The sequence below is a fragment of the Hipposideros armiger genome, unplaced genomic scaffold (genome assembly GCF_001890085.2).
Source record: "Hipposideros armiger isolate ML-2016 unplaced genomic scaffold, ASM189008v1 scaffold_47, whole genome shotgun sequence".
Classification (NCBI taxonomy): Eukaryota; Metazoa; Chordata; class Mammalia; order Chiroptera; family Hipposideridae; genus Hipposideros; species Hipposideros armiger.
The window spans coordinates 3703570-3728050 of record NW_017731397.1 but is presented as its reverse complement, the minus strand read 5'-3'; the positions used below and the strand labels follow the sequence as shown (position 1 = coordinate 3728050).

The window sequence follows — 24481 nt, the reverse complement described above, 5'->3', positions numbered from 1 at the left end:
ACAAAAGCCACTGGATGGTATCTCCTGTCATCTGCTTTCACAGCTGTCTACACATAAAGCAAGGGAGTTAGCATCCCTGAAAACAAAAGACAAAACACAGAACGTGAAACAGGCAACTGTTTTCACTTGCTCAGAGATAGCAATTATTCTTACTGCAACTCTCAGCGGAAAAGTACTGCTCGGCAGTCACCGGAGGGTCTCTAAATGCCACCGATGGGACCTGCTCTGGTTTGCTTTCACTGGACCTGGGAATCCGAAGAGGAAACGGGTCCAGTTCTCTAGAATGAAGTTAACCCACGTTTCAGTGTTTCTAGGCATTGGCATCCAGCAAACCGCTTTCTGAGGTCTCCGGTGTGATCTGATGCAAAGCAAGTAGCTAAATGTGGAAAGCAAAGGAATGTGCTGTCGCGTTACTTTACCATCAAAGGCCAGATGGAAACCATAAACTGTACTCGTCCACCTGCCCTTTCATAACAGAAGAAAGAATGCAGAGGCTGGCTTACCTTAAAGTTGTGTGTCTTCTCGTAGTTGAAGTGGTTGTCATTGTGCGTGAGGGCGGCCCTTCGGACGAGGGAGGAGATCTGTGGACAGGCAAAGAGTTTGAGAGGGGGCCAGAGAAAGGCGCTTCTGACTCCCACCTTCAACCCCAAGGCCACGGCCAGCAGCTCCGGGCGTTTCCTGCCCTGCTTGGGCTTCCGAACCAAAGCACACTTTTTCTCATTCTCCAGCCACAGTTCCTCGGAGAACATAGTGCCCAGACCCCAGATCTCTCCAGGTTCCCCTGTGGAGCCTGGGCAGCTCGGGGCTGTCAGGGTGTTCGAAGGGCGGCTAATGTTAGGCAGCAGATTGAGGCAGCTGTGTCCTGTCTGCAGAGGCCTCTGGCATGTGACCTGGAAGGGCCGCTCTGAGGGATGGAGGGGGCTCTGCATCTGAATAAGGACGGGCCTGTGTGGTGCGATTTCTTAAGGCCGACGTGTGCCTGGAACAATAGCACACATTCATGCGCACAGCACCCCCAGACTGCTGTATCCAGTCAGCCAGGGAGGAATCAATGGAGGAGGCAGGGGCAGGCAGCTTTATCCCTCCTGCCACAGCGCATTGCCAAGGAGAGACCTCTCCTACTTGCTAGCACATGTCACACGCAAACACGCACACACACACACGCACACCTCTGATGTTCAAAGCCTGAGACTGCATCCAATTATTTTGGGGCTCTGAACCCCATCCTGGGCTGAATTCCAGCAGATTAAACCTTTCAACCCTGATGACTGTTTAATCGTGTAGGGATAAAGCCTGAGTCTCTTTTTTAAAAAATCTGCCCCAGCACTTGAAAGCTTAATTTTTATTCTTATGCATGCATTAAATTAGAACAGCCTGAGCACGGAATGGGGCATGGGAGAAGAGCATAACATTTCGGCTCTGAGTCTTACAGCCAACATTTCAAAAGAAGAGGTAGGATATCATGCTCCAGGATACCCACCCCCTGCCCCTGCCAAATACAGACAACCCCCCATAACCCACACAAACAACATTCCTTAACCTGAACCAAAACATCAGAATTACTTTTCTTTGAAATTAAACATCTTCAATGTCTATTCTGTTAGTGCACAAGCCCCATGCTCTCCTTGCTCTTAAAAAAAGCATCGTCTGTTTGATGGTCTCTCCTGGGACCATAGTCCCGGGTCTCTCCATTAATAGAAATGAGAAATCGTTCCATCTGGGGAGTGCTCCTGATCTGCTGTCAAGGTTTAATGCAGCAAACACCAGACGGTAACATCAATGCTTTCGCAACTAGAGAGCAAGAAGAGTGTGAATGGCTGGACTATTCCGTGGATGGCTGGTCCATGAATTTCATCCCATCTTCTATGGAGACATGGTTCCCTATTCCAGCCCCTCCAAGCAGCCTCGAGGGGCGTAACAAAAAAAATCAGTCTTTTCCTTGTGCAATTCTTTATTTCTGGCAATCACCATCATTCCAACTCGGTTCAGAAGTGCATCCTCCCATTTCATCCTCTTGTGACCTACCATAAGAACAGACAATTTTTATATTGAGCTATTGAACACAAAAGGACTTATGTTGTATCAGACGATATCGATAAAGTCATATTATGCTCAATAGCTCAAGAGTGCACTTACTCATTGAATTTCAGCTCAACTGTATGAAGAATACGACTTTTATTTCCATTTTTTTGGATGAAGATATTGAGGCACCGAGAGGTGAAGCAATGCACCCAGGGACATGCAGCTTGTTTAAGCGTCCAGCACCCACACTCCTGAACCCCACGTCCTGCTGCCTCAGTAAGCCAGTGTGGTGTCACATCCTCCACTGTGTCCTGCCAAATGCTTTATCTGAAATATTGGCCAAGTCTTCCCATCCTGAGGGTGCATGCCCCACACTAACTCAGACCCTCCATAAGTCTCCAGCATACCTTACACACAGCCTCGCAACAGTCTCCTGAGTCCAGTCAACACTCCATCTGCCCAGAAAGTGCCAGTGATTCTCCAGGACTTCACCATATCCTGGCATTGTGGGTTTTTCATGAGCTCGTCCTATTCTATTCAGCTCATCTACACTCTCCCCTTGACAGATCCTATAAAATCTCTTCTCTGACACGCTCAACTTCTCACTTCAGTAGCTTGCTCGGTCCTTGAGCATATTCCAGCATCATTTCAACATCCACATTTCACCAGCATTCACATTCTAACTCACATGGCACCCTCTCCAAAAACACTTCTCTGGGGGCCGGCCAAGTGGCTCAGTTGGTTAAGAGCGCGAGCTCTGAGCAACAGTGTCACCGGTTTGATTCCCACATGGGCCAGTGAGCTGCGCCTGAGCTGAGCTGCCGCTGAGCTGTCAACAGGTGGCAGGATGGCTCACCTGGTGAGAACACGTGCTCCTAACAACAAGGTTGCTAGGTTGATTCCTTCAGGGGATGGTGGGCTATGTCCACCTGCACTAAGATTGAACATGGCACCTTGAGCTGAGCTGCCCTGAGCTGCCAATGGGCAGCCAGATGACGACTGGACTTGGAGCTGAGCTAGCTGCACCCTCCACAACTAAGACTGAAGGACAACAACTTGGATGTTCCCCTTCCCCAATCCCCCAATAAAATCTTAAAAAAAAAAGACTTCTCTGAACTTCCCACTGGAAGCAAACTCTCTCCTTTGAAATCCCATAGCGCTTTTTTTCCCACAGTGTTCCTATTGCACTTATCACTCTCTCTCTTATATTAGAGTGATTTATAACAGGTCTATCTCAATATCTGCCACATTGAGAACTCACTGTGACATGTGCTATGTCTAATTCACCTTTGTCTCCCCTATAAGAGTGTCTAATAAAATTCCTTGCTATAGGAGACACTGATAAACAGAAGTCGCCAGAAAGTACCTGCACATATGGGAAGCTCGAGTTGTGGAGGCAGGTGTGCAAAGGTGACCATATGGGGTGAAGTCTCCTGTCCCATCCTACGATCCCTCACTGCTATGCTTTAGCTTCCAAGAACCTGAGCGTCCAAGGGTCCGTCCTCATGATGGACTCCACCAGACTCCTTAGCCTTCCTTCCCACTGCCCCATCCTAAAGGACAACTGCCACTCACAGAGGTTGAGTGAAAGCATGGTATACCTTGGAAAGGCTTCGAATCCTTAGCCTAAAGGCAAAAAAGACAGACAAGAGAAATAAGGGTCTCTTCTCAAACCATCACTGCCAGCAAATCAAGAGACCTTTTGATGGTGAGCCATTCTGTGGAAGAATGAATTCTGTGATCTGAACTTGGCTAATTCCATGGATACATGCTTTCAAATCCAATACAATAATTCTTTAAATGGAAAGTGGGCAAAAGGTCTCCTTTTCCCTTTTCGTATGTTGGCTGGTGAATACAAGGAGATTTAATCTTTTCTCTTGTGCCTGTGCCTTTACTTAACAAGTAATTTTTATTTCTATTGGTGACAGCGATTTCTTTCTCAGATGTTTGCTCCATAGAATTTACCCAAACACTAGACACATTCAGGCTTGCAAAGGAACTACAGGCAGTTCACTTCAGATGTGTCTTCACAGGGAACCAGCAGTATTGGTATTGAGTGAGCATCACTGTGACTGGTGTGGATGACCTCAGATGGCCCTTTTCTTAAAGGGCAAAATGATTACAGATGTGTCTTGGCAAAACTCCTCTCTTAAACAACTCCATCACACGGAGCTCTTCTTTAGCCAAGTGTCTCAAGGACAGCGCCTTGGTTCCTTTCATTGGATTGTTGGAAAAGTCATGACGCATTTTTGCAATGAAAAACATAGAAAAATACGCCATGACTTTTCTGACAACCCAATATATCCTCACAAAAACTAACATGTTCTTAGACATGTGGACATTGAATACTTTTGCCGACTGTCTTTTTCTAACAAAATTTCCTATCTGACCGATTGTTATCTATACATTCATCAGATGAAGCACATTTCCCTACATGCTCTGTTTAAATCGGAGATTCTCAATGTTGGAACTATTGACACTGGGGACCAGATAATTCTTTGTTGTGGGAGGCTGTGCAATATACATGTTTAGCAGTGTCCCTGGCTTCTACTCACTAGATGCCAGTAGAGCCCCCTCTCACTGTGATAATCAAAGATCTCCCCAGACTTTGCCAAATCCCTCCTCTGAGGCAAAACTGCCTCAGATGAGAATACCTGGGTTAGATGAGTAACACAAATATGTATAGCATGCTTCCTATGTGCCAGGTATTACCCTATGCACTTTGCATAGATTGACTCATATAAGATTACAACCCTATGAGGTAGGTTCTGTGATAATTATCCCCGCTTTATAGATAAGGAAATGGGAAAGGCGGGTTTAAGTGACTTGCCCAAGGTCACACAGATGGTCAGTGGAAGAGCTGCGATGAGAGTCCAAGCACAACTAACTAGGTCTCTGCTGCCCGCCCCCAAGAACAAGTTTATTTTTTTAATTGTAGTAAAATACATGTAACATAAAATTTACCATTTTAACCATTTAAAAGCATACAATTCAGCAATTCAGTGGCATCAAGTACATTCATTGTTACCTCTACTTCCAGAACATTTCCATCACCCAAAATGAAACCCCGTACCCACTAGGCAGTCATTCACCATTCCTCCCTCCCTCCAGCCCCTGCCAGCCACCAATCTGCTTTCTATCTCTGCACTTGCCTATTCTGAATATTTCATATAAGTGGAATCATACAACATATAGCCTTTTGCATCTGGCTTCTTTCCCTTATCATGTTTTCAAGGCTCATCCATGCTGTAGCATGTATAAGTACTTCGTTGCTTTTTTATTGCTGAATGAAAATCCATCGTTAGGGATAGGACATATTTTGTTTATCCATCCATCAGCTGATGGAAATTTGGGTTGTTTTACCTTTTGGCTACTGCGCATAGTGCTGCTAAGAACATTCTTGAACAAGTTTTTGTTTGAACGCAAGTTTTCAGTTCTTTGGAAATATACACTAAATCTATACTTTTAACCATGCTCTACACTGCTTCTCATCCAAATAATGTTCACATTAAAAAATATTCAGGGGTTAGGTGCCAGAATCACTCTCTTCCCCACTGGTAACCTGTTAGCAACCCACAGGGCTGGTGTTCCCTGGTCTGGTTCTTAAAAAGGAGACTTTCGTTCTCACCGGCACCTCTCCCAAATCAGGCACCGCTGAAGTTCCTTTGGGAAGTAGGCGGGACTATAAATAAATGGTGCAAGAAGCTTACCGCTTCCCTTTTCCTGTTTTTATAAATAACGGTTGGGGTTCTATTTTCGGTGGCCTCTCCCTGTTCTTCTTTCTCTGTGATGAGGATCCTGAGTCCAAGAAGGAATCAGGTACCAAGAAGGCAGTGCAAGGCTGTCAGGTGAAGATACGGAGCGGGAGATGGGCCAGTGGGCAGGCAGACATGGGAAACGAAGCCCGTTGGGGTGACTGCATACATGTAAAGTGCTCGGGAAAAGGGGACAGTGGGAGAAAGAGGAACACCCTTCCCCCTGTGCTGACCTAGCATCGTAAGCCCAGAGGGGACCTCAGATGTTCATCAAACCAATGGTCCCTTCTCGGCCTGGCTCAGGCTGGCCCACGTCTGGGGATGACGTCATTCTGCCTTTATTAGTACCAATTTCCAGAAAAGGTGATTTACCATCAACCTGCAGTTCTTCTACAGACTTCAAGTAAACTCCAGTTCTGTGTTTTAAAGAGGGCTCATTGAAAATGTCATCATTAGTCCCTAGAGAGTGTTCCCCCGCTTTCCCACCCGAGTCCTTGGGATCCTGGGGTCCCTTTCACTTCTGTCTCTTGAGTCTGAGGTCCCCTTAGGTGTTGAAAGTCCAAACAATACCCCTGCTACAAACACCACCCTGTAGCCGTGGGCATTTGCTACACCGTGGCAGTATATGGAATGAAAGCCAATATTCCTAGGGCTGGCAAGGGTGTCATGAGGAGAGCTCTCTAATACATGGCTGACATTTCTATGAAGTGGCTTGTGTCTGGGGAAAATGTTAGCCATGTATCAAATGCCTTGTGTGCATTGATCCAATTATTCTATTAATAGGATTCTGTTAAGAAAAATCTTTAGACAAAGAATTAGGTAGGTAGGTAGATAGATAGATAATAGACAGGTAGATAGCCATCATAACAATAATAACAGGAAATGAGAAAAGGCTTACACATCCAAGATATGGGACAGGGTAAATAAATTATGGGATAAATAGGTAATGGAATATTATATAGACAAAACCAAAGATGATTCAAGTCACTCTCACTGATGAAGGGATATGTCCCTGATATAATGCTAGGTAACAAGTGGGCTCCTAAACCATATATAGTATGAATCCCAGTTTTGTAAGTAGATGCACACAGTAAATAGAAGAAAACAGACCAAATTACCTCCTACACATCGAAACTGTTGGAGATAAGGCAACAGTTATCTCTGGGTGGTGCAATTTTAATTGACATTTATTTTCTTCTTTTCTGTATCTTTTGAGCTTCCTACAATGATTAAGTTTTGGTTCCATTATATAAAGACATAAAGGTCTAAAAGAACATTATAAAAACTTTGTTAGGTTTAGTGTGTACAGATGAAAGGTTCTGAACATCATAGGTAACCTATGAGCTCGTCTAATCCCACTTGCTCTGTATACAGGTGAGGAAACTGAGGGTGAGAGAAGTTCAGTGATTTGCATACCTGCCCCCAACACCTTCATCACAGGGCTATTCTACAACTAGGTCTAGAACCAGATCTAGACTCCGGGGTCTCGTGGCTGCAACCCTCTACAGCTAGTGCCTCGCACACTCGGGCTGGCCTCAGGACCCCCAGAAGGCTTGTTAAACACAGTCTACTGGGCCTCAGGCCCAGGGTCTCTGGCTCAGCCAGTGGGAGATCAGTCCCTAGAATCTGGATGCCTGACAAATTCCAGGTGACACTGATGCTGTTGGTCCAGGGACCACAATTTGAGGACCCCTGTTCTGTTCTTTCCACGTGAACCTGTGGGTCTCAACCTTGAGATCATTAGAATCACCTGGGGAAAAACAAACAACAAACACACACCATGCTCAAGCACCACCCACCTCAGGCCAATTAAATCCAAATTTCTGGGAATGGGCCCCGAATGTGTACAACATCCTCCAGGGGATTCTAATGTGCTCCTAGCCTTGAGAACCCCAACACTGATCTCAAGGGCTTCAAGTCAGAGGGACCGTTAGAGAAGACGGAAGTGACATTGGTGAATGACACTGCACATCCCCTATCCCCATCAAAGGAATCAATAAAAATACCTTTACAAACACAAAGTGTGATCACACTTCTTCCACTCATGCCCACGCTACCCCCACCCCCCGGCATGCCACTGAAAACCTCCACAGCTTCTTAAGCTAAAGGCAAAAACCCATACCATGGCCTCCAGGGGCCTGTGTGTTCTGGCCCTGTCACCTTTCTAGCCTCACCCTCTCATCCCTTTCTGTCCCCTTGAGAACTGATAACAATCACCACGCAGAATGATTTTTATATTATTGTCTATGACCCCCACTAGGCTGCTACCTTCATGAGATCAGACGCTGCGTGTGCTTAGGTCATAATTAAGAGCCCAGGGTCATACCTCAGACCTGCCACAGAGCAGGTGCTTACTAAATTTTGCTGAATGAATGAATGTCCATCGCTATAAACTGTCTTGAGGTCAAAGGACCCCTGTGGAGCTTATCATCACTTGCTCTGATCTCGCCAGTTTACTCTTGTGAGTCTCTGATATGAAATCCAGGGGCTATGGCCTTCAGGGTTTCCTTCTGACCAGGTTATCACAGGTCTAGGAGCACCAGAAGGGGGGCGCTGGAAACAGGGGGACTCAGGCCCTCGGGGACGTGGCCAGGTTTGGGACTAGAATAATATTAAAAGAAGCATACTGCATTTGTGGCGTAAGTGATATGATCTCTTTCCTTTATAAAGAAGGTAGAGTGGTGTCATTCTCATCTTACAGATTAGGAAACTAGGTCCTTACAAGCACTAGGGAATAGAGCCAGGTCTCCTGCTCATCCCTGGCACTCCAGTTGTAGCAAATCAGGGGTGGTGACCACCAAGAGCCCACTGACACAGGACTCGTCCTTCCTCTCTCTTCTCAGGGGACTTTTGACAAACTTCTAAAATGGCGCCTTCCCCACAGTTCCTGTAGTAACTCTCTCTCCAGTGACTAGCATGAGGTCAACCCTAGCTTGGCACTCACAAAAGTTTTGTCGCCTGAAAAATAAACATACCCACGTTTTTTTTTTTAGTCTTTCTGTTTTCCTTGCCTTCCGTCAAAATGACTTCTAATTTTAAAAAGAGGCAGCATGGTCATGTGTTTTTCTTAGTCCCTCACTTCACATCCCACATAATATGTCTGGGATTCTGGGGTTGGGTGATGACTCTGGGCTGCATGTGATTTCCCCAAAGCCACAAAACATTCGAGTCTGCCAGAGACGCTCGATGAAATGCTGCAGGCAGTCCTTGAGCTCTGAACAGTGGTGGGAAATCTGTTTTTTCTTTTTCTTTTCACTCTCTGTGGGTCACACTTCCTTCAATACTTTTAATGGCTGGATAGGGGTAGACTGAGTGTATGCTTACGACTCAGTATTTCAGCGTCTAAAAAATATATATATAATATGAAGAGAGGGGCAGGGAGATTTTCCTTATGCACTTACTGTGGCATCCTAGATCTGTCTCTCCATTTATGTTGGCCAAGTAAAAAAACTATAGATACCAAGTAAAGGAAGCCCAAATTGCTGAATGACAAGCAAAGGGGTGTTTTTCTTATCAGTGTTACTAGGCCCAGTCTGTTTGATCGCATGCAGGCTGGACACTTCCTTATACTGACAAATAAATGTTCCTTGTTCCCCCTAAAAATTGCCTTGTTTTTGTTTGCTATAGTATTTGCTTGTGGTTTTCGGTCCTGAAAGAGAAGGAAGACGATAAAAGATTTGACTGAACTACAAGCAAACTCATTCCCATGACGGCTGAGGCAACGAGGGAGACTAAGGTGGGAGCCCGCTATCCTTCCCGCTGGTGTGCTCATTAAGGCTGAATAACCCTGGCTCGATCTGTGTCCATCAAAGCCTCAGGTGTCGATGCCCGACCTGGCTGACTCCTAAATCCCCTGGTGACCTCCAAACTGCTGGGTTCTGGTCTGAGGAGGAGAGGCCTTTGTCTCTGATGACACAACATGTCCAGCTGCCGCTGTAATTGTTTTCGGGACAGATGGCCACTCTCAATCCAGAAACACAAAGGGACGGGAGGACCGGTTTTGCTGCCTCTCTTACGACTCATTGCCCTTCATCCCCAACATTCGGTGTCCAACCCAAACTGAAGAGCCTGTGTGGTCTCTAAAATGGACTGAACGACCTTGTTTGGAAGCAAATAAATAATCGGATGCTTCCTGGGTTGAATGACTGTCAGTGTTAGGACTGAGGCCCTTCCCAAACCATTCGTCCGGCTCCTGTATTGAGACTGATGTCAACAACTGGGGCTAATTGCTGATGTTTCTCACAGGCTGCTTAGATGTAGAAACAAGAGATACTACATGTAATAGGAAAAGACACTTTAGGTTGCGTTAAGCATCTTTCACATTTGCTTTTTTTGTTGTTTTGTTTCTGTGTGCCGTTTTTCAAAGACGGGAAAACGAACAACAAACTTGTACAGTGGAGAGTCTTAATCCATTTTCTTAAATGAGAACTCTAAAAATCTCAATCCGATGTCTCAAATGCTGAGTACAAGCAAGTCTAGAAGGGTTATTTTCGAGAGAATGGGCCGTTTGTTGAGTCAAGCCACTTCAAACTGCTCTCCAATATTTCAGGCAAACTGTTGTAAAGCTAAGGTCCAAATAAACAGTGTGCATGTTAAGGGAACAGCGGCCAGCACACAGTTCCCAGCTGCTGACTTCCCTCTTGCCCTGTGATCCTCTCATCTCCTCTTCCATCGCCACCTCCTTTTCTTTGTCGTTTCCTGGCTGTCATGTGCCTCCCCACATCCGGCCAAGAAGTAGGTGACCCAAATGATTCACTTCTGGGTTTTATTACAAAAGTCAAGAATGCTCAATTCTTGGGTTAAGGCACCCAACTGTATCGTGGAACCAGGTGTATTTCCCTCTTACCCCTCCCTGCACCTGTCGCTCACTCGGCTGAGCCTGGGAAACCTCTGCCAGAGGCTCAAGTTTGCTGAATTACGCTTTCTTGGCACACAGCAATATGGCAATGTGCGGAGCAGAATGTACCAAACACAGCCTCAAGCTGCCATTCTACCAGGTTCTTTGCTAGCAGTGAGAATAAGTTGTCCCTTTACTGAAAGAAAAAAAACAACAACACATCAAATTAACTAGTTGCTTTCTGCATGCAAACTGCCCCACATTGCAAATGACAGACACCTCTATTAAACGGTTTTTCAAAATTTCATGCAAAAAAAAAAAATCTCAAATCCCCTTGTGTGCTTTTTATAGTGAACAGTCACCCAAACAAAATAATCCTTGACACCATTCACAGCTGTGCAGCTGCTACTCCCCATTATAGTTGCTGGGGGATATTTATGAACTCAGTAGTTCTAAAATATGGATGTTTGCCTATTCCCAGTGTGAACCTAAGTTCATTCCTTGTCTCCTGTGTAAGTGGGGATAGTGATTTTCAAATTCTACAATTGGACCTCATATCTGTGTGTTGGGAAGACCGCCTTATACCAAGTCTATGTCACTATAGCCCCTTCCCAGAATGGAACGCCAGAGTACATGTGACAATGAAAACACCTCTATCAGCCACCACGTGCTCTGGGAAGAGAGACTGTCATGCTTGTATGTAAGCATTAATATATTCCTGAAAGACAGCTCAGCATGAAATGACACATCCCATTTGATCTCAGCTCTATTTTAATGCAATAAAATTATTCTCAGACACATTGTTTTAAACAGTTATTTCTTTCCTTCCTTCCTTCCTTCTTTCCTTCCTTCCTTCCTTCCTTCCTTTTTTCCTCCCTTCCTCCTTTCCTTCCTTCCTTCCTTCCTTCCCTCATTCAGCATATACTTATTAAGCATCAATTATATATCAGATGCTGTTTTAGGTCAATGAGATAGAGTAGTGAACAACTGATAAAAATCTTTGTTCTCTTGGAGAGCAGACAATAAACAAAACTAATAAGTACATTACACATTATTCTAGAAAGTGATAAGTGCTATGAAGAAAAATAAAGCAAGGATATAGGATAGAGTTACGGGGAGGGAGAATGCAATGTAAAACACAATGGCTAGGAAGGCCTCACTGAGAAGGCAGTATTTGGGAAAGGAGGCTGGGGGTGGTGAGGTGAGCCATGCTGATACCTGGAGGAAGAACATTCCAGGCACGGGGGACGGCACATGCAATGGCCTTGGGCAGAGCAAGGCTGGCATGTTCAGGAAAGAGCAAGATGAGGAGGGCTAGAGAGCTGCATCCTGGGAGATGAGGCGGAGCACCCAGGGCCTTCAGGAGAGAGTGAGGACGTCTAGTGAGCAGCCACCACACAGCTTTCAACCTGTGTGTGGTACGATCTAAGTTACTTTTTAAAAGTATAATATTGGGCCGGCTGAGTGGCGCGTTGGATAAGAGTTAGCTTGGGATGCCAGCTCTGAGCAGCAGGGCCCCGGTTCGGATCCCACATATGAGGGCCAGTGATGCTGCGCCCTCTACAGCTAAGATGGTGAACAACAGCTCGACCTGGAGCTGAGCTGCCATGAGTTGCCAGCGAAGGCGACGGCTGCAGTGGGGCTGGCCAGCAGCTGGGGTGCACTTTCGTGAGCCGCCGTGAACGGCCGTCCAATGGCTGACGAGCGACTGCCTCACCCCGGAAGAGCGCAATAATACCAACATGGGCCAGTGAAGCGACGTCCTACACAACTAGACTGAAGAACAAAAGGACAGCAACTTGTCTGTTCCCCTTCCCCGATTCCCCAATAAAAATCTTAAAAAAAAAAAAGTATATCACTCTGCCTACTGTGTTTAGGACCATAGGAAGGCAAGGGTAGATGCAGGGAGTCCGGTTAGAAGGTTTATAAACTCAAAGGTTTATAAATAAATGTGTCTGGTAGGGCCCAATCTCCCCATTTTATGAAGAGCAGAATGGTAAGTTAGTTGCCCAAGTTCTCACAGCCAGTTAGAGGTAGAGCGAGGACAAAAGCCAGGTGCTTGCACTGCAGGCACAAGCTCTCTGCTCTGTGCAACAACAGATCCGGTCAGCATCCATGCAGTCCCAGGCTGCACAAGTGAAACGATCCACACACACACACACACACACACACACACACACACACACACACACACACACTCAGCCATTAAAAACTAAATCAAACCTAGGCAGGAAATTGTCAGACAGTGTACATTGTTACCATCATCTCAGAAAGTAATTTGGTCATGTGTATCAAGAGTTTCAAAATATAAATATCCTTTCAGATTTGTCATTTGATTTCTAAGACTCTATGCTAAGGAAATGAGAATAATTACAGAAAGGCATTCATAGCAGCATTATTTCTAACATTAAACACAGACTCTATCATGCACGTGCTAACATCAGGAAACAGCTGAAGAAGTATGACACGCAGCCATCAGAAATGATGTTTGTGAAGAGTGTACAGTAACACGGCTGTAATATGCTATGTGAAAAAAGGACATAAAATTGTAAGTGTACTATGTTTACAAGTATATTTAAAAATCCCAAGGCACAGGAAGTCACTGTAAGGAAACAGACCAGGGTCTATATTGCCTTTATTTTTTCAAAATTCCTTTAGCTCTATTACCTTTATAATTGGAATGAGAAACAAAAAGCAAGATTTTGCCACAGAGAAGCAAACCCTTTTTTTCCCCCTTGATTTGCCTCAGTTTTGTTTTGTATTAGCAAGTTTTTACCTTAGAGGAAAAATTAGGTAAGTTTTAAACTTAACTAGAAACTGGATAAATCTAAAGCATTAGAGTCTTCTGTGATCTGGATTTTGTAACTACATTTAAAAAATCTCTCAGAGATGCAAAATAAGTAACATTATTGGAAACGGAAACTTAATCTAGCAGGTATTAAAGAAGGATTCAGTCTCTGTGGAGCCTAAAACATGCCATTTTATGGCCTTTATTGATATAAATTAAAATCTTTCCAAATGCAAGAGAGAACACTATTTCATGTAAAAACATGATTTAGGTTAAATCTCTGAAGAGATTTTGACCTTGAGCCAAGACACACAAAAGTTTTAAAATAAAAATACTGTTTCTATCATACATATTATGCCTTTAAGAATCAAAAGATAAAAGAATAAAAATCATGTTCATATAACATAGATTTTCTCTAGATGAACTTATTCTGTCCCAGAAAATTACATCTTAATATGTATAATATAGCGATGAAAGTTCAGATTTTCTAATATTTCAATAAAGATTTGGGATAGAGGCACTTCTATTTTAAATAACTCATACATTTTTTAGTGTAATTTTTTTACTCACTTTTATAATAATAAAAATGAGCTAGGACTCCATTTTTTATTTTTATCAGTAACTAAGTGTTTCTAGCCATCTCCTGAAGAGCTGTGTAAGAAGCAAATACCGTAATGGGCCACATGCTATTTCTATTGAAAAAGCTGTGCGCTTATCAAACCCTGTGGCTATAGAAATGGCAATTAAACTTTAAACATGGCGAGAGGTTTTTGTTAAGAATTCCTTGTTAAGAGTTCAGGCTCTGGAGCTAAGTTGTCTGGGTTCAAATTCCTGCTCCAACCCTTCCCAGCTCGGTGACCTTATGCCAAGCTACTGAGCCTCATGGTGCCCCATTTCCTCAAATGTGAAACGTGGATAATAATAGTAGGTGCCTCATAATTAAATGTGCAATCTAAGCTGTAAGTTGCAAATTGCTCAGATCGAGGCCTGGCATCATTTTATATGCATGTATGTATATATAATGTAATGAATAAATTAACTTTAATGATCATGCAGGTGATGCTTTCAAAGTAAGGCTGCATCTAGGAAGGTGTTGACAACTGAGTTTCACTAAGGCTGCCTTTACTTTATGTGATATAGAAAAAAAAATTTCTTTTATGACCTGCCTCTATTAAAAAACATATGGTCATTCTAATTTGATCAAAATCACCAGCTAAATGAAGCTGGAAGTATTCGAATCACAAATGCTGTTCTTCAGAGGCATGTGGCGGACCGAGCATGAGGTCACATTGAAGCTGTGTCAATGCTGCGAAAGCAGGCTTGTCTCCTGAAATATTTTGATGATATCAGAAGGAAAAAGATGGAAGGGGTGTACATTAGGATCGGAATTTATAAAAAAAAAATGGAAGGAAGAAATTAGAGATGATAGTTAGTAGTCCTGGGATGGAACTATGGCTGGTGGCTTTGGTCCTGGGCTCGAGCATTGTACTCAGGAAAGAACCTTCCGGACTCTTGGGGAGTGTCCTGAACAGTGGCAGGGCAGTCTGTGAACACCTGAACAGGCTCAGAAACTTCACTCACTCTCAACTTCCTCACCCTGCACATATGACTGGGTGTTGGCAGCAGATGGAGCTCCTTGCTCCTATAATATAGCAGATTTTTTGGACAGTTGTGGACCAGATGACACATTTCTAAAAACAAACCATCAGCTACTGTCAGGAGTCACCGGGGCATCCTTGGTATGTGAGTAACCAAAGATAGTCATGCCAAGTCCAGCTATGATGGTTTAGACTTGTACCTATTTGCCAATAGTTCTTGGACTACTCATAGGACGCAACACATATTTTGTGCCGACTCACTTCTACACCATCCACTCAGGTTTCAAACTGGTGTTCCTTAAAATACCAGGGACCTCCAGTTGTTCTATGAGTAAATAAGTTTGAAAAATTCTACATATATTCCTCTCCTGGAGAATTACCATTGACATGACTGTTTAGAAGTAGCAGTGTTTCCCAAACTTAATTGTAACCACATAATAAGGCTGATGAGTCGCCATTAGAACTCATGTTTAGAAAATGAATACTTGACCCTTAACCTCAGGATTTGTTCTGAGAATGAAAACAGATAATCCACATAGTTTTCAGTGTCCCAAACGCAACAAGAGCTCACCAGAGGTTAACTATGATTATTATTAATAACAACTTCTCTGTAAATCAACTCAGCTAATGGTCCTGCTGGAACCTGAATGACACACACATAGGAAGACTGGCCCTGGGTGACACGGTGGGGAGTGTTCTTTCTCTTCCACATTCAGGACCAGCAGAAGAGGCAAATGAGGCAACGTAAGCACAGGATGACTGGCCACAGCTGATGACCTAAAGGGCCCTTTGGGGCATGGGGTCCAGAACAGCAGGGCAGGAAGCCACAGGGGTGTATGCCAGCAGAACTTCGATACAACATGCTGGTTCCTGTGGGGCCCTCGGGGTTGGTATGATGTCTCACTGGACAGAGCCCAGGCTGTCATCTGAATTCCAGCATTCCTCACCTTGACCTCTTAGCTCCCTGGTGCCAGTTAGTCTGAAGTCCCAAGATCTTGCGGCCCTGACACAGGTCCTGGTACCTACCTACCTTGTTTTCCAAAACCTCCGATGGGTAAGCAACAGTCTTTTAGCCCCAAATGACATGCCTCAAACACTGTGAATCCACAGGAAACTGCCCACTTGTCTGCTGCCCTGAGTCCTTCCAGAAAACAGCTGCACTCTGGCAAAAGCCCCAAAACTACCTGACAAGCTTGTGAGGAGAAGGCGCACGTGTGTGGGGCTGGTGGAAGCTTAGGAGTGTCACTGCTTTGGGCTGGCTTGCTCGGTTGTAGGCAATGCTACCCTGATGGTAGGTTTTATGCATAATGCATTTGTATTTTAGTTTCTCTGCACACATAAAACAATGGGCATTTTTTCATTATAAGAAAAACACTGTTCCAAATATAGTATTAAAATAGGTTAAATAAGTGAAAATTTATAGACACAAATGTATTACTGTATATGAAAAACAAGGTATTTCTATGTTGTAGGGCAATAGAATTATATGTATGTATCAGACACTACTGCAGACACTTTATACCTCCTCTTTCCCATCCAACATCCACCTATCCACCCATATATCCATCCATTCACCCATCTACCCATTCACCTATCTAGCCAGCTAGTCAGCCAGCCCACTATGTATGCAATGAATACATCCTTTCATCCATTCTTCCTTCCATTCTCCCATTCTCCCATCCATCCATCCATCCATCCATCCATCCATCCATCCATCCATCCATCCATTCATCCATCCATCCAACCAACCAACCAATTAACCCACAAACCAATCAAACAATCAACCAACATTAAGTGAACACCTCCTTGGTATTAGGCACTGGGCTAGGCTCTGGGCATCAAAAGTCAAATAACATCGAGTCCTTATTCTCACTTAAGGCAGTTCATAGACCAGGATAAGTGTTATATAGCCTGGGAAGGGTGATGTGTGCAGGGCTCTGCTGTTCATCAATGCTGTATTTCATACCTGAAAATCTCTCATACCTATTTCTTAGTCTTGACTAATCTCCATACTTGGCAATTGTCCTGAGAATACAAACCTTGATTGCCTGCAAAGCAATTCCTCTGCTCAGCATATAACTTAAATTTTGAGTATATATAGATAACATCCCAGTAAGCTGGGGCCACAACTGCAAACTCAAATGTCCTCAGAATACACCACATCCCATCCAGCATCATCCTTCTTCTTTGTTCACCTGCCAACTCCTATTCCAACTTCCAGCCTCCCCTGGGCTTCCCATCACTTGCTCCAGGAACCTTTCCTTTGTGTCTGTATTAGCTCAAACCATTCTTGATGTAATTGTTTTTCTGTTGGTGCTCTTTGATCCTAAGTTCTACCTGGCTGTGTTTGTCTTGTTCATCCCTGTATCTCTGTCTTTAGCCCACTGCCTGTCTGTGTAGCATCCAATAAATATTTCTGCATGCATAAATAGATGAATGAGTAAATGGAGGGCAGGTTCCTGAAAAATATATACTTCATAGGCTGCTTAAAACATATGGTTTCCCCTGTAATTTATTACTTTGGCCAGGAATAGAGAGGGAGAACTATGGTTGTAGTTACCCTCCATGAGAATGAGAATGATTTTTTTTTTCCTTTTTACAGCACAAAGTAGAGTAAGTCATTGTCATAGAATGGAATAACACAGTGGGACGAGATCAGTTCCTGTTACTGGGAAGCAGCTAACTGTGCAGCCTTCTCAGCTTCCAGAACAGGAAACTGAGCCCCAGGGAAGTAATGTGTCCCAGGTCCCCAAGCAACATTAGCAGCAAAGTAGCAACATGGAATGAAGTTTCTGAAACTGCAATCCACTGTTCCACGGTTCCTTCTACATCCTTTGCTTCCCTCCATTGTCAGGGAATGGCCTTGTCTAAAGAAGCCACTCCTGTAAAGGTTCTGGAATCTAGGAATTACCAATGCTGATGACCATTTTCAACACTGACTTCCTTAAGCTGTGTCCTTCCTGAGATTCTGATGATGATGATATTAATAATAAAAGATTGCATGTAGCTAGATGTTGTGCTTTATGCTTTACATGCATTACTTTATTTTATTCTCAAAACAACCCCACAAGGAAGATACCAAGCCAGGGAAACCCAGTCTTAGGGCGATAAATAATTTGTTCAGTCCCACAATTAACAAGGAACAGAGCTGGCTTTGGGGACCAAGATGGGTCTGGCTTGTGTGCATGCGTCTTTACATGCATTTTGCGCTTTTCATAAAAAAGTAGCAGCTCCAAATTTTGGATCAATGTTTTAGATCAGTGTAGAAGGGATGAGCCCTTCAGGTCTTTGTTTCCTCCTACCCCCCACCCCCCATGACCTGTAGCCTGTAAAACCATCCTCTCTCACACTGTCTGAGGAGCATCTTGGAAGCAGGAAGCCATAGATCTTAAAGATCTGACAAAAAAATGACTTTTGCCTTTAGAACAGGCACTTGCCAAGAATCCCCTGCTGGGTTCAAGATGGAGCATAAGATGTAACCAGCATAGGGCATGGCACATAATAAGTATTAAATATTGGCCAGATCTGAATTTGCTCCCCAATCTCTATTGTTACAAAAGGGCGATAGGTCCCCAGGGGAAGTGGAGTGGGAACGTGTCACCAAGATCTGTTCTGAGGGTATGTGAGGTACAGGTCCCAGGAATTACCCGGGCAACAATGCAGTGGTTCCCAAACTTTGTTGCACATTAGAATCACCTGGGGAGCTTCAAAAATTCACATGTCAACTCGCCACTTCAGATCCATTCAATCAGAATGTCTGGGGGCGGAAGGCAGGCACCGAAAGTTTTAAAAGATGCCCAGGAGATTTCAGTGCACATGTGCTCAGGGACATTGCTTCCAAAGGAACACTAGGGGTCATGGGGAGAGTGTGGCTGCTGGTTTGGAAAAGGGGCAACTGTGCCTGGTTTGCCTTAGGGACACAGAGGGAGGCGGGGGACAGGTGTTGACATGTAAATGCAAATTTGATTTGCCGACTGTATTCCATTGTGTGGATGGCTCCTCTCCCGCTCCCTGCTCCCTCCGTTTTCCTCCCTGCCTCTTCCTCTTCTGCTGCCTCAGGGGCTGCATGGTTTCTACTGGTGGCAGTAAAATCCAGGGACTTCAAAATACAGGCTATGCAAGCTTCTAGAGGCTTCTCCTGCGCCATATGTGGGTTTGCTGGAGGTTTGTTTTTGCTTTTGTGAATATCTGTGAGCCTGGAATGCAGGGAGGGGAGGGGTTTGGGGTGGAGCCCTCCGGGGCTGTAGACCGATGTGGCACCTGGCTAGTGGGTACACACGGCTGTCCCTCCAGAGGCCCCTACCTGCTGCCCTGAAGGGCTTTGTGTGGTTGGGTCTGGTCCCTGGAATTGGCTGATGGACCTCAGAAAGGAATTCCTTGTTCCCGCTCCCACTGCAAAATTAACCAGATGCTTTATCGTATCCTGAGGCAATTGCAGCCTCTGGCTGATCCTCAGAAGGCTCACCTCATAATGAAGAACCTGGAGGGGAGGGGAGCTGGAAAAGTTTGAGCTGTACGGGGAGAAGGACTCGCTAGATCACCCCACCTTGGTTTTCCTAGGGCTGCATCCCCTTTTCAGTGGAAAAAAGAAAATTCCAAATTACATGGGAAAGTATAGCGAAGAGAGAGTTTAGTGCCAGGAGGGGAAAGTATAGCGAAGAGAAAGAGAGTTTAGTGCCAGGAGGGGAAAGTATAGCGAAGAGAGAGTTTAGTGCCAGGAGGGGAAAGTATAGCGAAGAGAAAGAGAGTTTAGTGCCACTAAAAAAGAAACGAGGATAAAAACATACAAGGGGAGAAATATGACAAGTCTTCCCCCAGACGTGTAAGACTTTGAAAAGACATTTGAGAATAAATTTTTAAAAGATCCGAATGTGTGGGCCTGAGCCTTTCAGAGCCTTCCGAGGGGGAGAATCTGACTGCTACTCCACCGCGGTCCTGGCCAGGGGCACTGCCCTAGGAGAGACGAAAGGATTCCTGAGAAAACCTGAAACCACATAAAAGGGAACAAGGAACCGGTCTCTCTTAGTTTTAGTGTAACTTAATTCAAAAGCAGGGGAGACTTTTTTGTGAAAGAATCACTTTCAAATTCAAGGCAACAGAGCTCTCTTAACTGGTTGAATTTCACCAAATGTGTCCTCTGGGCAGGACATCTGTCCGTTCCTGAATTCTGATATTTCGTCACACCCTTGGATCATCACACAAAGAACTGTGCAGATGAGATAGGCAAGGGGGGGCCAAAGGAAAATGAGTTATCTTCTTGGGTGCGTTTGCCACACTAAAAGCACGTGCTTTCACATATCCAAGCGACTGAGAGAAACTAAGAATTTTGATAGGAGATATTTGATAAATATTTTGGATTTGATGGAAAAATCTGCTTATTACACATATACTTTGTCTTGTGTGTGTGATTGCTGTGATCTTGGGCAAGTACAGCAGGTCCTCGAATAACACTGTTTCAGTCAATGTTGTTTGGCTATAATGTTGATGAGAAAAAAAACTGATTTCCGGCTGGGGCCACTGTCTGTGTGGAGTTTGTACGTTCTTCTCTTATCTGCGTGGGTTTTCTCCGGGTGCTCCAGCCTCCTCCCACATCCCAAAGNTTACAGGTTCCAGGAATGGGCCCCATTACTTTGGGGCCATTATTTTGCCCACTGAACATCCTTAACAGCCTTCTCGCTCTCCCCACCTTCCTGGGGGTGTTTTCTCTCCGGTTACTTGATGCTGAATGAGGAGGCTGGTGATTCACGCTCATATGCAAACAAAGGTGCAGACAGACGAAACGAACCTTCCTACTTGCCTTAAAGATATCCGTCAAGTGAAAGTAAAATACACACCCTGGATTTCTTAAACCTCTACCACATCCACTGGGGAAGATCCTGGAAACCGCTGCGTGAAACTCAGAGTGAAATACTGACCACAAATTGAGCTTGGCCCTCGATCGTTTTCTTTGGAGGTAGAGAAAAGGAAGTGATATAAACATCCCCCAAGAGTGGTTTTCTTTAGAGCAGAGCAAACGCTGTTACCAGCCACCTGTAGTTCTTTTCTCTTTACTTGGCCTTTGCCCAAACTGTCCCACATGCTGCGAACATCTGTGATCCTGCCTTTTGTAGTCAAGCTGTAGGTTTACCACCATACTGGCAATCACCGCCAGTGTTTACTTGCATTAACTACATGCCAAGCACTGTGCTCAACACATTGCAGAGCTCCACCAGTGACTCAGGATGAAGGTAAGTGCTGTTGACCTCACTGTTGAACAACACGCGTTGGAACTGCGAAGGTCCACTTATACATGGATTCCCTTTTTCCACAAATACTGTCAATGCCTTTTCCCTTCCTTATGATTTTCTTTTTTAAAAATTAAATTTGTTGGGGTCACATTGGTTAACAGCATTATATAAATTTCAGGTGTACACCTTTATAATACAACATCTGTGTACTCTATTGTGTGCTCACCACCCAAAGTCTAGGCTCTGTCTGTCACCTTGTATGTGACCCCCTTTACCCTCTTTGTCCTCCCCCCACTGCCCCCCCCTCTGGTAACCACCATTCTGTTGTTTGCATCTATGAGTTTTNTGTGTGTGTGTTGTGCCATCAGCTGCAGTTGCATTTCCTTAGTAAACTATTTAGTTGTGTCACTTGCTTCATAGTTCAGAGACTCAAATAGAACCAACATATCCCACTCCTTCTAGAAGCTTCACCATCTAAAAATAAACGAAGACTTATGCTTCAATTATACAACACACACCCCTAATCATAGCCTGTGAAAACTACTACTCATTGGATCTGCATTTCGTTGGGCACGTTTGAAATTAAGCAAGAATGAAAAAAATATATCACTATCTTTTGCAACATATAATAACAGGGGCCTGGACTCTGAAAGTTTAACATGGGATCTATGAATATAACACACTAACATTGTTTAAAACAAAAAAAAAAGAGTGGGCAACTGAAAGTGTAGCATGAAGCCTATTTGCCTGGAAACTTTAGGTGGAGTAACGTGAGTCACAGGCAAGCATGGTATTAGAATCACTCCAGCGCTGAGCGAAAGGCCGCTTCCCGGAGCACAGCTGCACAATTCATCAACGTCAGGGCTTCTCGCTCAGGGCCACCCAGCTGACTTCCCGCATGCTGAACTGGAACCGCACACCCGCTGTGTTGGGACGTCCAAGCACTTCCAACCCTGCCCCTTTCAACACTTGGTTTCTCCTCATAATTACTTCTTGTGTTTCCCTCCCGATATTCATTTAAATGCTAAATAAAAGGAGAGAGTTCTCCAAGGCGAGGAATTCGTGGTTGTAACCTGGAGCTACCTCAGAGTGACAATTAAAATCAATTATACCCCATGTGGGTATAATTATAGTAACTTAATGAGCAGGAATATGAAATGATTGTCTCCTGGGAAACAAATATACTTTGTTATGTGAATGAGTGTGACAAGGACTGCTCAGCACTTGTCAGATCATCTCTCAAGTTCAATTCTGAGATCCACTCGGGTGGGGTCTGCAGGGGGCTGAAGTGCTTAGAGAAGGCCTGGGGGTGCTAAGAATGCTGGGAATGGGCCTTTTCCAAGGAGGTGACAACCCTGTCATTCCTCAGCCGCAAGGACGGAGGCGGCTGTTGGCGCCATGTGTGTGGCAGCTTCAAGGGTGTGGATGACGTGAGGAGAGGACACTGTGCTATTATTGCTGAGGCCAATGTGGTCTGAAAGAGGCCCAAGGTCAGCCTGGGAACCACCCTGACAGTGGTACTGGCAGAAGTCGCTGCTTTGCTGGAGGTCTTGGAGCCCGGGGGTCCATACTTCCTGTCTCTGAGCAAGACCATCACTCATACTAGGTCCCCTCGTGGCTATTCCATACCCCAGAATAATAAACTAATGAACTAGAATTGAAAATGTCCAGATGTGCCCTTCACATGCCAGAAGTCTGTCAAATATTCTAGAACAAGAGGTAGACAGGTGTTGCGTCTGTGTGACTGTGGCCTGAGTGAGTCAGGGTTATGGGCGACTCCCTTAGGATCCCAGCTCCTGGTGATTTGGGAGACAATGTAGCCTGTGGAGCGCCCTCTACAGCCCAGTAGGTACTTTGGACTTGAGTCTGCACCCTCTCCGGGTTCCAACCTTGTCTGCATTCCTGGAACCATCTGACCAGTGTTTCGCAAAAGTGTCCTGCAGGCCACGTGAACAGAATATCACCTGGAATGCTTGTAAAAACACAGGTCTCTGCTCCCCTCTCAGACCTATACATCCGAATAGGGGTGGGGAGGAAAGACGGGCATCTGTATTTTAGATAAATGGGCCTTGGTGATGCTCATGCACAGCGAGGTGAAGATATATTGCCCTGGCACGCGCACAGTTATTTGACAGTTCCGAGCATGGACGGGCACAGAAAACTCCTCTTCCCAGTGAGACTGCGCTCAGCCCAACTGGTCCTTCCTCTCTCCCTCCATTCCTCGCACTGCTGTCTTCTCTCTAGTGTCTACTACGGGCTGGGCCAGGCCCTGTGGTGGGTGCAAGAAACTAAAGATTAAGAGATGGGCCTTGACTTCAAGGGGCAAATACTCAATCTCTCTGAGGACAGACATCTGAACAAATAAATACAAAACACTGATTGAGCTATAATAAAGGTAGGTGTAAAGCATTCAAGGAGCAGCACAGAAAAAAATAATACATTCACGGGGGGGATAGGCGGTACTCCAAGATCAAGGTCAGAAAAGTCTTCAATGAAGAAGTGACACTGAGATGGGCCTTGAAGGAAGAGCAAGAATTTGTTGAATTCAGAAAGAAGAAAAAAAGCATTTAAAGGTATGACCAGAGAGAGTCACACAAATTTGAAATAGATTTGGATATAAGTCTGGCTTCACCTCCACCTAGTCATTGTTATGGTAGAGTTATCATAATTATGGTGATACATATTGGTTTTGACTCTACTCTGAGACCTGCAGAATGGATTAATTCTGCCAAAACTTTTCTCAGCTGCCCTAAAGACTGGTTGAGATGGGAAATGGAGTGGTGGTGTTATTCCGAACACATGGCTGCTCTTACTATTCTGTTAATGTGGGGTGGGCAGTGAAAGACCAGGGGCGCCCATGAAAACTAGCTCCCAGGTAGGCTGCAGGTAAACCACAGTCCGCAGACTAGGTATCCACTGACCCTCTGTTCTCCCAGGGCAAAACGCATTGTGTGGATTCAATAGCTATCAAGTAACACCTGACACCCTGCCCCTGACCACTTGTTCACCACAGGCATGGTTTAGCTGAGTGTTTTGACCTTTTAAAAATAATACTTGTAAGATGGATATCTGAAAGTGAACTAGGAACAATGAATGGTACACATTCAAACACTGGACTCCCACAGTGCCTGCCGTGGTGGGAAAAAAACACACACACAGACATTAAACAGGAAGTCAGGAAACCTCCGTTTTGGTTCCAGTTTTGGTGGGTTCCAGCCAGCTGGGTGACTTTGGGCACAACTTCTGCCTTTCTG

At 44.7% G+C, this 24481-nt stretch overlaps 2 protein-coding genes across 5 annotated transcripts in view; one reads left to right on the top strand and one right to left on the bottom strand.

Annotated features, from left to right (window-relative positions):
* The window catches only part of LOC109381349 (uncharacterized), a 58744-nt gene extending 47299 nt beyond the window's left edge, over positions 1 to 11445 (top strand). For both annotated transcript variants that reach the window (XM_019639919.1, XM_019639917.1), the window contains one exon: positions 9405 to 11445. In XM_019639919.1, the coding sequence (XP_019495464.1) occupies positions 9405 to 9462 (58 nt within the window). In that variant the 3' untranslated portion in view covers positions 9463 to 11445. The remainder of the gene's footprint in view (positions 1 to 9404) is intronic.
* CHN2 (chimerin 2) overlaps positions 1 to 24481 on the bottom strand; it is a 278203-nt gene that overhangs the window by 33499 nt on the left and 220223 nt on the right. For all 3 annotated transcript variants that reach the window (XM_019639912.1, XM_019639914.1, XM_019639913.1), the window contains one exon: positions 504 to 581. In XM_019639912.1, the coding sequence (XP_019495457.1) occupies positions 504 to 581 (78 nt within the window). The remainder of the gene's footprint in view (positions 1 to 503; positions 582 to 24481) is intronic.